General features: G+C 36.1%; 1 protein-coding gene across 7 annotated transcripts in view; it reads right to left on the bottom strand.

The window, feature by feature from the left end:
* The window catches only part of RTTN (rotatin), a 214,614-nt gene that overhangs the window by 66,531 nt on the left and 133,864 nt on the right, over nucleotides 1-14,219 (bottom strand). For all 7 annotated transcript variants that reach the window (XR_005212183.1, XM_037805750.1, XM_037805751.1 and 4 more), the window contains 2 exons: nucleotides 11,427-11,616; nucleotides 3,405-3,496 (listed from right to left, as the gene is read on the bottom strand). Coding sequence is in view for 6 of the 7 variants with exons in the window: in XM_037805750.1 (XP_037661678.1) it covers nucleotides 3,405-3,496; nucleotides 11,427-11,616 (282 nt within the window). In the remaining variant the exon portion in view is untranslated. The remainder of the gene's footprint in view (nucleotides 1-3,404; nucleotides 3,497-11,426; nucleotides 11,617-14,219) is intronic.

Here is a 14,219-nt window from a genome sequence, read left to right as displayed (position 1 = left end):
AAAATTGACTCAGCTTTCTTGATTAACCCCTATCTGATTACTCTGGAAATCAAACTTCAGCCTTCCTCCTATGCTCCACTCCAAAGAACCCTACCCAATTTCTGAATGTTTAATGCTTTCAAGACAACACAACTTAGTATTCAGTTATTTTCTAAGTATGCTGTATGTTCTCAACTGGACTTCTAATCCTTGGGGAGAAAAATGAAATCCTAACAAATATTTGAATACCTTGTTTCAGCTCCTTGTAAAATATGTATACACATACAAGGGACAGGGTGAGGGGCAGTTAAAAGCCCACTTCAACTGCCGTTCCTACACAAAGCCAATTCCAATTTCATTCCTCCTCCTAACATAACTGCCCTGCACCTTGACTAGACCTCCACACGGCACCAATCACATTTTGCTTCGCAGTAAAGAGTGTAACATTGTGGCTAACATGGGCTCTAGAGCCAAACATATTTCTGGATTCAAACAATGGCTCTACCAGTAACCAGTGCTCAGACCCCATGCCTCAGTTTTCCCCTTCACAAAACAGGAGTCATGAAAATGCCAACCGTAAGCATCATTTAAGGACTAGATAGTAAATAATAAGCACTTAGAAAATTTTATTTATTAAACGTGATGATTTTCATTAATGCGAGGGATATTTTCAATCAGCTACTAATCTATATTTGTGGATGCTGAAGGAAAAAGTTATCAGAGACCATCTGTAGTTCTCTGTGCATATAAGAACTTTTACATTTTTAATTTTCAATTTTTTAAAACTATGAAGACCCATAGATGACATTTCTCTATAAATCAACTAAAACTAAAATGAAATCCTTTTTCTCTAAATTTGTGCTCCAAAAAGTCTGAAAGAATCTCATATATCATGGAGAACAGATGAAAAGAAAATGAATCACTTTTCCCACATATTTTATTTTGACCATTGATAAAACACATGTTAAAATACAAATAGACAATTTCTGCTTAAGAGCATTAGAAAGGACCAAATTCTGGTCACAGAGTCATTGCTGCATGTTGGCATGTTCCAGGCATAAACCCCTATCCAGTTTTAACACTGCTGAGGAGTAGAAATGTCATTTCAGGAGGAAACACAATTAGCACCTTACTCCTCCCACCCCAGTGGCAGAACACTTTGCTGGAGCAAGGCTGCTTGTGAACAGGCATTTATCAAGGCAAGGCCTTCAAGGTGACAAGGACTCTCCTTGTTCCATCCTTAACAAATCTTACCAAACCGCCTGAACTAATGCTCGTTAGGGAACACCATTACAAGCCCCAAGGTGGCATTCGCAGCACAGAAGAGATAACGACGCAGCAATAGCAGATTGGAGGATATGACCCAAATCAAAAGACAAAATGGCAGGGAGGGGGGCAGGCAATAACAAACCATATCTTTTCTTAATTCTGGAAGATAAATAAAACAATGGCATAATTCATAATTAACTGGATAAGTTGATTAGCAAGATTTACACCCATCAGCTTATACCTCAATTTGTGACTTCAACATTTTCTGAAGGAAGTATTAGCTGGTTTGGGTACTGACAGCTTCAGGTCAAAGTCCTGGCTGGGGCAAAGATTACACATTGTCTCAGCACGGGAAGGAAAACCTGACAACTCATGGAACTGGGGTAATCAGACTACTTTTTGTATCTTTTTAATAAAAGTCACCAATTTGGTGGTAAAAACAAATTCTTTTTGGAATCCCCTGCCCCCAAAACAGAAAAGAGAGGTGGCTTTGTAAAAATTCTAACAAAACTTCTAGTCTTTTTGAGCAATTATAGGAAAAAGACTTCACACAGAACTGTGTATCAGCATTCTTAAGAAAAAAAAAGTAAAAGATTCCATTGGTCTATATTTCTATATAGTGTATGACACTCAAACACAAAAAAGTTAAAGACTTTTATGTTAATAAAGGTTCTTCTACTTTAATAATGATTACAACAAACAACATTTTCAAAGTTCTTAGGAAAATATAGCATTCTATTCTCTATGGAGTATGTTTTATCATAAAATAGAGAAATGCATAAGTTTGTACTTAAATCTTCTTTTATAGGATAAATACAACTTCAGTGATATTTACAAAATATCCAGGATGACTCAAAGTTAATTAGATAAATTACTATTTACTTAGTATCTACTGTTGGCAAAGAAATGACGAATGCACAAAGATTTCAGACTAGCCCCTTAAACACATAATGATGCTGACCTTCTGTGAACTAAATTACCAATTAATACAACTCATTTTGGCACTTAATCATACTATTATTTCTCTTGAGACAAAGATATATAATATCTCAAGCATGGAAAGGAAAGCATGACATCTAGTGGAACTGGGCAATTATTCTACTTTTCCAAATAAAAGTCCAATTTATCCCTAAACACAATTTTTTTAGTCCGGGGAAAAAAAAAAAGACCCTTGATACTATAGCAAAAATCACTAGTCCCTTGAGATACTGAAGACACTGTATCTTATTAATGCCTGTATAATTATTATTCTCATAGTATTATCTACTGTGGCTCCTAGAAGAAGGAGTGTCAAACCACTGTCTTCCTAATAGGTCCTACAACATTGTAACTGTTCCAAAAACAGTTTAAAATTGAACATAATGTTTTCCAGTTGAGAATAAATGATTTTATATACTTGTAAAATTACTGAAGCCCAGTATCAGTTCATTATATGGAAATACTTGGTGTCTAAAACTTTTTAGGAACAAAGTAACTTATAAATGAATGAATGAATAAATTAAAGAAAGAAAAAGGAAGGAAGGAACAAAGGCAGGCAGGCAAACAGGCATGAATACATACATACATACATTTCAAGTATATCAGATAATCAAGACCAGATTTGATTTGAGGTAAGTATTTAGAAATGTGTTTAAAATCATCAGTACCACACTGGAATCAGTGAAATATGTCAACTTTCCCCAAAATTGCCCTGCCCTTAGCAAAATTTCAGGGTAATCAAGCATTTTTAATCATATGGGATCTGTTCTCTTCTTCTACTACTACTACCACACATCTACAAACTTTTGTCCTTCTGGTTCTATCAAAAAAGGGAGGTTGAAAATTTTCACCGAAAAGGAAATACTCAGGACAGTCAGTGTAGCTATAGGGTGCAAGGCAGACCCTACTTCAAATTCCAACTCTGTTACTTAGAGGTATTCATCACAGAGTTACTTAACTTCTCAGTAACCTCATCTGTAAAGTCAAAAAAGCATCTATCACGTTTGTTGAACAGAAAAGATAAAATAATTTAAGTAAATATCTAGCAGAATTCTGAACTGGCATTTCAAATAAATCATATATGATATACTTCATATTCATACTTATCTCTCCATTATCTAAATCCCAAATTTTTTTAGAGATTTAAAATAAAGCACTTATGCATTCTTTGGAAGTACCGTTGTTTCCAAGGTGGCGAGCGAACTTGGATCTCGATCCTGGCTGGACATTCGAGATGGAACCCTCCAAAACTTGAATGAGTCATCTAAACCTGTAACATGAAAATTGTTATCACAGATACCCTCTTAGGTAACATAATGATTAATGGAATCAATAAAAAATAAAGGAAGAAGTTTGCCTAATTGTAGTTAATCTTAATTTATGTATAAAGTTTGTTTCACAAAGAATTTGATGGCAGTTGATTTTGCTTTAATTTAATATAACACAATTTATCTAGAGCAACAGCTCTGAAATTTAAAAGTACATAAGAATCATTCAGAGCTAGTTAAAGCAGTTTCCTAGACCCTATTCCCAGAGATTCCAATTCTTTAAATTGGGCTGGGGCCCACGAATCTGCATTTCTAACATGCTCACAGAAGATGACACTGCTGCTGGTTCAAGGGCCACACTTTGAGTAACACTAATCCAGAGGAATCCAAGCAATAGAATGAGTCACTATCTTAAGAGGGACATTCATTTAGAAAGTTCAAAAACTTCAACAAATGTCATTTTCCTTTTAGGTCCTCCAAGAAGTGAACAGCAAAGTGAATTTAAAAACCTTGTAAAAGATACAGAAAGCAGTCCATCAACTATACTGGGGCTACTATAGGGGAAAAATCCCCACTTTTCTTCATAGTAAATGGGCCTATAATCTAGAAATTAAAGAATACACTTTAAATAACTCTTCAGAAAAAAAAAATGGAAATTACAAACTATTTAGAACCAAGCAGCCCTAAGAACACTAGAGCACTGAACAGTTCTCAAAAGGAAATTTATAGAGGTCAAGGCAAGATGGCAGAGTGGTGAGGTGTGGAATTTAGTTACTTCTCTAGGGCAGCTGGTAAACAGCCAGGAGTGGTCTGGAACAACTGTTTGGGAGACTTCTGTGACCGAACACACATGTACACCAATATGGAACAGGTGGAATGGATGAGATGGCAGTGAAGAATTCTAAGTTTCCCCACCAGAGGGCTAGCGCCCCTCCCTTACAGGCACAGTAGACTATCTTGGAACTGACTCCCCGAGAAAAGAAAAAAAGCAGTCTCTAATGGGAGCAAGGTGAGGGGCTCAACCTGGCTCCAACTGCAGAATTAATTAAGAAATTCGGACTGCCAAACAAAAGCTCTGAGCACAGATAAATCAAGGGCAAGCACGAAAAGAACTTGGAGGTTTTGCCATGGCAGAGAGGAAGCAGGGCTACCAACACCAAAAAAAAAAAAAAAAAAGAACTGAGACTTTTGGAGTTGGAGGATCTCAGAACACTGGAAAAGGGCTGGATCCTAAAAAAAAGGGGCACATAGAAACAGGTACCAATTCTGGCTCTTGATTGGCAAACCCAGGGAGCTGGAGTCTGGCTCTGAAAAGGGTTTCTTTTCTTTTCCTTCATTTATTTATTTTTTTACTTTTCAACAGCCCATTAGAGCTGCTGGAACTCTCAAGTTGCAGCACTGCCCCAAGGCAAAGGCAGATTTAAAGTTCTCTGAGAGTAATTAGTCAGGTGAAAGACATAATTCCCTTAAAGGGCATATCTTTAAATAATCTCTACTGGGAGCAAGGGAAAGTAGCTCAGCAAAGCTACCACTGTGGCTTTAACCCTGGCAGAAAAGAGGCAGGGCTGACAGAAAAAAATAAAATGAAATAAAATTAAAAAGAATAAAGATAGACGCTTTGGAGTCAGCCGAGCTCAGTGTGTTGGAAAGGGGCTGTGCCCCAAGAGGCGGGGTGCACAGAGCTGGGTACCAACTCTAGCTCTTGACCGGCAAATTCTGGAGGCTGGGAAAAGGCTCTGAAAAAGGATATTTTTTCTTTTCTTTTTTTTTTTTTTTAGCTTTTCTTCTTTTTTAAAAAACTATTCTATGTGGCTCACTAGAGAATGCCTCAGATATTTTCAGTTGGCAGCTGGACCCAGGCAAGGGTGAAGTTAAAATAGGTATAAGAGACAAAGCAATGAGTAAAGTGGCAGAGATAATTCCCTAAAGGGCATAACCTCCCCAAGAAAAGGGGGGCAGGACCCAGCTCAAGTGGCAGCACTCCCTCAGAGAACTCAGACCCCAGGGCCCCAGGGGCTGGAAAACAGAAACAGCTTGAGTCAGCCATGCCCCTGGAAGGGACAAGGGTGTGCAGAGAATTAAAGGCACTGCATCTCTTTATACAGGAGGGGAGCTGTGGGCTGACAAGCGCCACCTACTAGGCAGCACAGAGTCTAGAGGCCTCACAGAAAGGTATGACAAGCTACAGGGTCTCATTCTCAGGGAAACTTGATATGGATTACAGCATCCTCCTGGGCCTGGACTGGGAAAATATAATTAGGGTTGATCATATCTGGAGAGACCCCCTCATAAAAAGGTTACAGAGAAGCAGGGCAAGAACCAGAAAAATTAGAGCTGAAAGTTCTGATCAACTAAACAGAAGATATGCTAGAGGTCTAGAATAAGTTGAACTAAACACCAGAGAAGAGATAGAGAGCAAAGCCAAGAAACATGAAAAACCTAGGTAAAAGAGTGAAAACGAGTTCCTGAATAAACTAATGAAGAAAATGACATGCCTAGACAGCAAACAATCACTAGTTATACAAGGAAACATGAAAATATGGACCCAACAAAGGAACAAATTAACACTTCAACTGAGATACAGGAGTTTAAACAACTAACTAAAGATGTGCAAGCAAATCAGTGAGCTGAAGGAAAATGCGACAAAAGGGAGGAAGTATATAAAGAAAACACTGGGTGACCATAAAGAAGAATTCGTAAGCTTGAAAACACAAATGGCAGAATTTATGGGAATGAAAGGCACAACAGAAAAGATGAAAAATACAATGGAGACACACAACAGCAGATTTGAAAAGTAAGAAGAAAGGATGAGTGAACTAAAAGGACATCTGAAATCATACATGCAAAAGAACAGATAGGAAAAAAATGAAAAAATACATCTCAGGGAACTGAATGACAACATGAAGCACACAAATATACATGTTATGGGTGTCCCAAAAAGAAAAGAGAAGGGAAAGGGGCAGAAAAGAATAATGGAGCAAATAATCACTGAAAATTTCCCAACTCCTATGAAAGACATAAAATTAGAGATTCAAGCAGCACAGTATACCCCAAACAGAATAGATCTGAATAGACCTACTCAAAGACAATTACTGATCAGACTGTCCAATGTCAAAGACTAAGAATTCTGAAAGCAGCAAGAGAAAAGTGATCCATCACCTACAAGGGAAGCTTGATAAGACTATGTGTGGATTTCTCCGCAGAAGCCATGGAGGTAAGAAGACAGTGGTATGCTATATTTAAGATACTGAAAAAGAAAAACTGCCGACCAAGAAGTCTATATCCAGCAAAACTGTCCTTCAAAAATGAGGGAGAGTAAAATATTTTCAGACAAACAGACACTGAGAGTTTGTGAAGAAGAGATCTACTCTACAAGAAATACTAAAGGGAGTGAGTGCTACAGGGAGATAGCAAAGGACAGGAGAGAGAGGTTTGGAGAAGAGTATAGAAATGAAGACTATCAGGAAGGGTAACAGGAGAGAGACAAAAATAAGATATGACATACAAAATACAAAAAACAAAATGGCAGAAGAAAGTACTGCCCTTGAAGTAATAACATTAAATGTTAATATATTAACTCCCCAGTAAAAAGACATAGACTGGCAGAATGGATTAAAGAACAGGACTCATCTATATGTTGCCTACAAGAGACTCACTTTAGACATAAGGACAAAAATAGGTTGAAAGGGAAAGGTTGGAAAAAGATACTTTAAGCAAACAGCAACCAGAAAAGAGCAGGTTAGGCTATATTAATATCAGACAAACTAGACTTCAAATGTAAAGCAATTAAAAGAACAAAGAAGGACACTATATATATTAACAAAAGGGACAATTCATCAAGAAGACTTAACAATCATAAATATTTACGCACCAAGCTAGAGTACCACAAAATACATGAAGCAAACACTCACAACACTGAAGGAAGAATAGATAACTCTACAATAAAAGTTGGAGACTTCAATACACAACTGTCATCAATGTGTAGAACATCTAGACAGAGGATCAATAAGGAAACAAGAGATGTTGAATTGTACGATAAATGAACTAGACTTGACAGATATTTATAGAACACTACACCCCACAACAGCAGGATACACATTTTTCTCAAGTGATCTTAGATCATTCTCTAGATAGACCACATGTTGGGTCACAAAGCAAGTCTCAATAAATTTTAAAATATTGGTATTATACAAAACATGAATGAATGGAATGAAGTTGGAAATCAGTAACAGGTGGAAAATCATAAAATTCAAAAATATATAGACGCTAAACAACACATTATTAAACAATCAGTGGGTATAGGAAGACATAACAAGAGAAATTAGTATATATCTTGAGGCAAATGAAAATGAAAACACAACATATGAACACTTACGGGATGCAGCAAAGGCAATGCTGAGAGAGAAATTTATTGCCCTAAATGTCTACATTAAAAAAAGAAGAGCAAAAATCAAGGAATTAACTGTTCACACCTGAAGGTGTGAAACTAACCCCAAAGCAAACAGAAGGAAAGAAATAACAAAGATTAGAGCAGAAATAAATGAAATTGAGAACATGAAAACAACTGAATCAACAAAACCAGAAGTTGGTTCTCTGAGAAAATCAATGGACCCTCAGCTAGGCTAACAAAAGAAAGAGAGAGAAAGAGAGAATGTAAATAAGTAAAATCAGAAGTAGGAAAGGGGACATTACTACTGACCCCTCAGAAATAAAGGAGATAATGAGAGGATACCATGAGCAACTATATGGGAATAAACTAGACAACTTAGATGAACTGGACAACTTCCTAGAAAAGCATGAATTATGAACACTGACTTGAGAAGAAACAGATGACCTCAACAAACCAATCACAAGTAAAGAGATTGAGTCAGTCATCAAAAAGCTCCCAAAAGAAAAGCCCAGGACCAGATGGCTTCACATGTGAATTTTACCAAGCATTCAAGATAGAATTAATACCAATCCTGCTCAAAAATCTTCAAAAAAATTGAAAAGGAGGGAAAGCTACCTAACTCATTCTATGAAGTCAATATCGCCCTAGTACTGAAGCCAAAGATACAACAAAAAAAGAAAATTACAGACCAATCTCTTTAATGAATACAGATGCAAAAATCCTTAACAAAATACTCGCCTAAAAGGGGATATATAGATATCCCTTTTTAGTTTTTAGAGTATTGGAATAGCTAGAAGGAAATACCTGAAAATGTTGAACTGCAACCCAATAGCCTCGATTCTTGAAGATGACTGTGTAACTATATAGCTTGCACAGTGCGACTGTGATTGCGAAAACCAGGTGGCTCACACTCCCTTTATCGTATGGACAGGTGAGTAGAAAAATGTGGGCAAAAATTAAATGAACAGGGGGGCTGTGGGGGATGGGATGTTTTGGGTGTCCTTTTTTACTTCTATATTTATTCTTATTTTTATTTTTTTTTTTGGAGTAATGAAAGTGTTCAAAAATTGTGGCGATGAATGTACAACTACATAACGATACTGTGAACAACTGATTGTACACTATGAATGACCGTATGGTAGGTGACTATATCTCAAAAAAACTGAATTTTTAAAAAAAGGAAATGTATGGCATAATATAGAGAACCTAAATGGCACAATAACATTGAAGAAATTGAATTGGCTGACAAATATCTATCCTTTGAAAGGCAGTAGGTCAAGACAACCCTACCTAAACTTTAAAGAATTAGGTAAATCTCATGTGAAATAATCTATTCCAGCCTGAAAAAGATGGGACCCAACCCAACTCATTTTATAAGGTTTTCAAGATCCAAACAAGAGCAGAAAAGAGCATTCTTACTTGCTTAAATAGATGACAAATCAGCAAACAGATTATTAGCAAAAAGACCTGATCTCCCAATTGTAAGGCAGTTTAATGTCAGAAAACTTATTAATAAATTTCATTAGGTATCAGATTAAAGAACTAAAAATTCTTTAATCAGATGACCCAAAAAACATGGCAAATTTCAATATCCGCTAATTACTGAAAAAGCAAACAAAATAAAACAAATGAACTAACCAAAATAATGAATGATCAGCCAAAAGATCTCTTAGCCAACTGAAAATAAAGGAAATTAACTAGAACTATATAGCAAATATCCTACATAATGGTAAAACATAAGAATATCAAAAACCTTTCCTTTAAAGTCAGGAGGAAGACAAAGATGCCTGTTACTATTTTCCAGTCTTGTTCCTCAACACTTTACAGGATCTAGCCAATGGAATACAGCCAGAAACAGAAGTACAAAGGAATTCTAACTAACTACATACAGTAAGAATCCAGAGTCCACACCAATGTAAATTAGTAAATAAATAAATATAAGAGAAGAGAAAGCTCTGCTTTACAATAGCTAATGAGGAAATGTAGAAGGAATGCAGAATTAGAAGAGTCACCATTTATCAACCATCACCAAAACAGACTGAGGCAAGAACCAGAAATATATGCTAAAAGTAATGGAAGAAAGCTTGGAGTCTCAAAGTATACCCACACAAGACACTTTTTAATTACGAAGGGTAAAAGTCACTTCACAGCGGAGAAATCTGATAGGAACCACTTTAACCAAATGATCAAAGACCACAATGCAGTCCTGGGCTAATCAACAGCAGGTGCCTCCCAAGGCAAAACACTGAGAAAAGCCCAGAACCATTTCTAGAGTATAACTGGCAAAGTGTAAAGCCTGAATCTAACCAAGAGGAAACATCAGACACACCCAACCTGAGAGACATTCTACTGGCCTCTCAGGAGAGACCAGTAAATAAATATAAAAAATAACTGGTCCATTCTTTCCAAAAATACCAATGACAGGAAATGCGGAAAAGGATTCAGGATCTGTCTAGACTAAAGCAACTAAAAAGATCTGAGAGGTGAATGCAACATAATGTTGGATTTTCTTTTTCTATACAAGACATTATTGGGACAAAATCTCAGTGAAGTCTACAAAATACAGTACTTTTCAATGTTAATTTTCTCACTTTGATGGCTGGGGTATAGTTACATAGGAGAATTCTTTGTGTTTAGGAAATTCACACTTAAGAATTTGGAGGTAAAGGAGCTTCAAGTCTGCAACTTACTCTTTAATAGTTCAAATGATATACATAGATACATGCATACAAATCAGTAAATTTTATTTATATATACATATATATTTATACACATGCGGGATTATAAATATAACAAAATGTTAATATTTGGGAAATACTGGTGATGGATATCTGGGAGTTCTTTGCACTATTCTCATACCTTTTCTGTAACTGTGAAATTATATCAAAAATTTTTTTAATTACTAAAAAACTTTTATTTTTAAAAATTTTTGTCTTTTATTATATGAGACATAATTATCATTATTTACATATGCTAATATCTTATACTTAGCAAATCCAAGAGAATCTACAAACAAATGGAAGTAAAAAGATTTCTTCAAGATATTCTGGTGAGTAACATACTAAAAATAAAGTTTTTCTAAACATTAGCAAAAATAAACTAGAAAATTTAGTGTGAAAACATCTTCAGAACAGAAAAAAAGAAACAACTATAGACTGACTAGGAATGAACCTTTCAAAAATGTTTTAAGACATTAGTAGAGGGGAAAAAAACTACAAAACTTTCCTGAAGGGCAGAAAATAATTTATGAAACATTAATTAGATGTAAAAAAAAATGGTTTCCATAAACAATTTACAACATAGAAAAATGGAATACAAGAAGGTACATAAGATATGAATAGAATTATGTAAAACAAAAACTATACAGAGAAAGAAGACTGGAAAAAACTACACCCTAACATAATCTCTAGTGGTGGGATCAGGGATAAACATTTTTCCTATATACTTTTCATTACTTTCCAAATATCTTGTAACAAACACATTTTTAGAAGTTAAACAAAGTGACATTTTGTCACATAAAGACATAAATACATTGTATTTACCATTTAAATCACTGCCTTGAGGAGTGCCATCAAACGCAGGACAACTCAAATCGAACGTATAGCGTTCTAAGTAACAATGCTTCACCATCTGATGTAAATGTTCATAAAAATGGCAGTGATAGAGAAGAGCCTGGAGGGCAGGTTTTCCTATGAGCGACAGGCCGGAGTCTTCATCATGTACACAGGGGCCCTGTGCGGAAAGGGGAGGGAAAAAAAAGAGATGGTAGTTTATCACATAATTTCTTCAAAAGGATCCACTCTCTGCCCACATTCCCCCAAAGAAACTAATGAGCCCCAAGGCTCCTGTGCCCCTTTCACTCTGCCTGTGTCCTTCTGTGGATACAAGCAGCATGAACGAAGGCAAATTATTTCAAAATACTCAGGCCTTTGCTGCCTAAGTTCCACTGCAGGCAGAGGCTGATCTATTGTAGCTCTTGAAGGGCCATTTAGTTTAAAATGTTCCAATGAAATGGTATAGCTTTAACCAAGTAATTATACACTTAAGCCACAAAATACAATAAAAGCAGTATTATTTTTCAATCTACAAGGTATAGTAAAGTGATAAATACAAATATTTGAAATAATGTGGTCCAAGTAATTTTTTTTTTAAATTGGTCTTTATATCTATTGTCAATGAGCCAGATAAAAATGAAAAGACTCATCGATATCATGGTAAAATCTGTTTGCCACTTTACTTCTCATTGAATGAACCCTGCCAAGGAAAGCAAACAGTACGTACGTACACACACACACACACACACACACACACACACACACACACACACACACACACCTGCCTCCAGCCTGAAGAAGCAGCTACTATTATACCATCTTATCTGTTTGCACTTTTCTTCAAATAATTTTTTCACATTGCCACTCACTATTTTTCCTGGACTATCTAATGGTCTGGCAAGCAATCAGGAATTGTTTCAAGTTTGCAAATAATCTCATCATTAGCTCACAAATATTTCTATTTTCTGGAAAATGATAATGAATTTAATAAATTTAAATAAGTTTAATATATTTAAATAAATTTAAATTTAATAAATTTAAATAAGTTTAATAAATTTTAAAAGTTCCTTTCTTTCTCTAGTTTTTAAAGAAAAAAACAAACTTAGAAAACAAAGATACCAAAAGAAGTTATAATAAGAGACATGATTTTATAATTAAATATACCTAAATTTTAGAACCAGACTTTTTTTTTTTTCCAGTTTAGAACCAGTTTTTTCTCCACCTACAAATCATGGTGAAAATTATTCAGTCTAGAAAGATATAAGAAGCTAAACTAATTCTGATATGAACAAAACTAATAAACACAGATAAAAAGAATCTTTACATGGATCAACCATTTTAAAGATAATCCATGTTTTTAAAATCTGAGGCTTGTTTATACTCAAAATCTTAAATGATTATGTAACCCAGAGTGCCATTTTAATAAATGTATAAAAAACAATTTATGATAAAAACATTCAGGTAGAAAAATACAATAAGCCCTAAGTAATCAGATTGGGTGGGGAGCCAATCAGATTTTGCCACCCTCCCTAAGTAGAAAACACTCTGTGTGATCCGGGCAGTTTTCTACTCTACAATTTCCCTACACCGAGACCTCCATGAATCCTTCAGACGCTTCACTAGATAATAATTTTCTGGAAAGAGAAGAAATCAAAACTTCACAGAATAGTAGACTGATTTAGTTTCTTAGCTGTTAAAACAAACACAACCATACAAAAGTTTGGCTTAACAACAGCAATTTATTGGCTTATGGTTTCAGAGGCTAGAAGGTGTGTTTGTTCCTGGGGTCAGTATATTCTGGCTGGCTGGCAATCTTTGGAGCTCCTTGGCTTTTCTGTCACATGGCAATGTACATGGCAGCGTCTTCTTTCCCTTTCAGGTTCCACTGACTTCCAGCTCCTGGCTGCGGTTTCTCTTGCCGTGTCCAATTTCCTTTGCTTATAAGGACTTCAATGCCAATGGCATCTGGAACACCTCTGTTGGCTGGGAAGGCACGTGGCTGGTGTCTGCTTGATCCCAGGTTGTGTTTCAAAATGGCATTCTCCAAAATGTCAGTGTCAGCTTTCAACAACCATCTTCAAAATGTCTGTCTCAGCTGCAGCTCTGAGGCCCTTCTGTTTGTAAGCCCCATTATAAGACTCCAGCAAACTAATCAAGGCCCATGCTAAATGGGCGGGACCATACCTCCATGGAAACATTCAATCAGAGGTTATACCCTAACCAAAGGTGTCACTTGCAGTTGGTTGGGTTGCATCTCCATGGAAACAACCTAATCCTAATATCCCACGAGATTAGATTAAAAGATCATGGCTTTTTCTTGGGGCATATAATATATACAAACTGGCACAAAGGTCCACTCTTATTCAACTTGGGCACACCTTAAAACTAATAACATCTTCAAAGGTCCTACTTACAAATGAGTTCACATCCACAGGACTAAAGGTTGGGACCTGAACATGCCTTTTGTGGGAGACATGATTCAATCCCCAACACTGGCACAATGTGAAGGGCATGGAAAAGAAAGCTCTGCTTCAAAATAAAACTTATTGAGGGAGTTATGTACATGGGCCATTCTCGTTTCCTCACTCACAAGTCATTCTTGCACTCACTCCCATCTAGTTCTGACTGCCACCCCCAATCCACTGACACTGCTCTTTAACAACAGTCATTGACTTCCAAGTAGCCAGAACGAACAAATAGGTTGCTCCATTAGCAAGATTTGATATAGCTCAGCACTCCTCCCTAATCTATTCCATGGCATTAAGTACCAAATATATGTCA

Source organism: Choloepus didactylus, chromosome 16 (assembly GCF_015220235.1).
Source record: "Choloepus didactylus isolate mChoDid1 chromosome 16, mChoDid1.pri, whole genome shotgun sequence".
In the NCBI taxonomy this organism is placed as follows: domain Eukaryota; kingdom Metazoa; phylum Chordata; class Mammalia; order Pilosa; family Megalonychidae; genus Choloepus; species Choloepus didactylus.
Note: the sequence above shows the minus strand (reverse complement) of the source record. Positions and strands in the feature narration are given on the sequence as shown.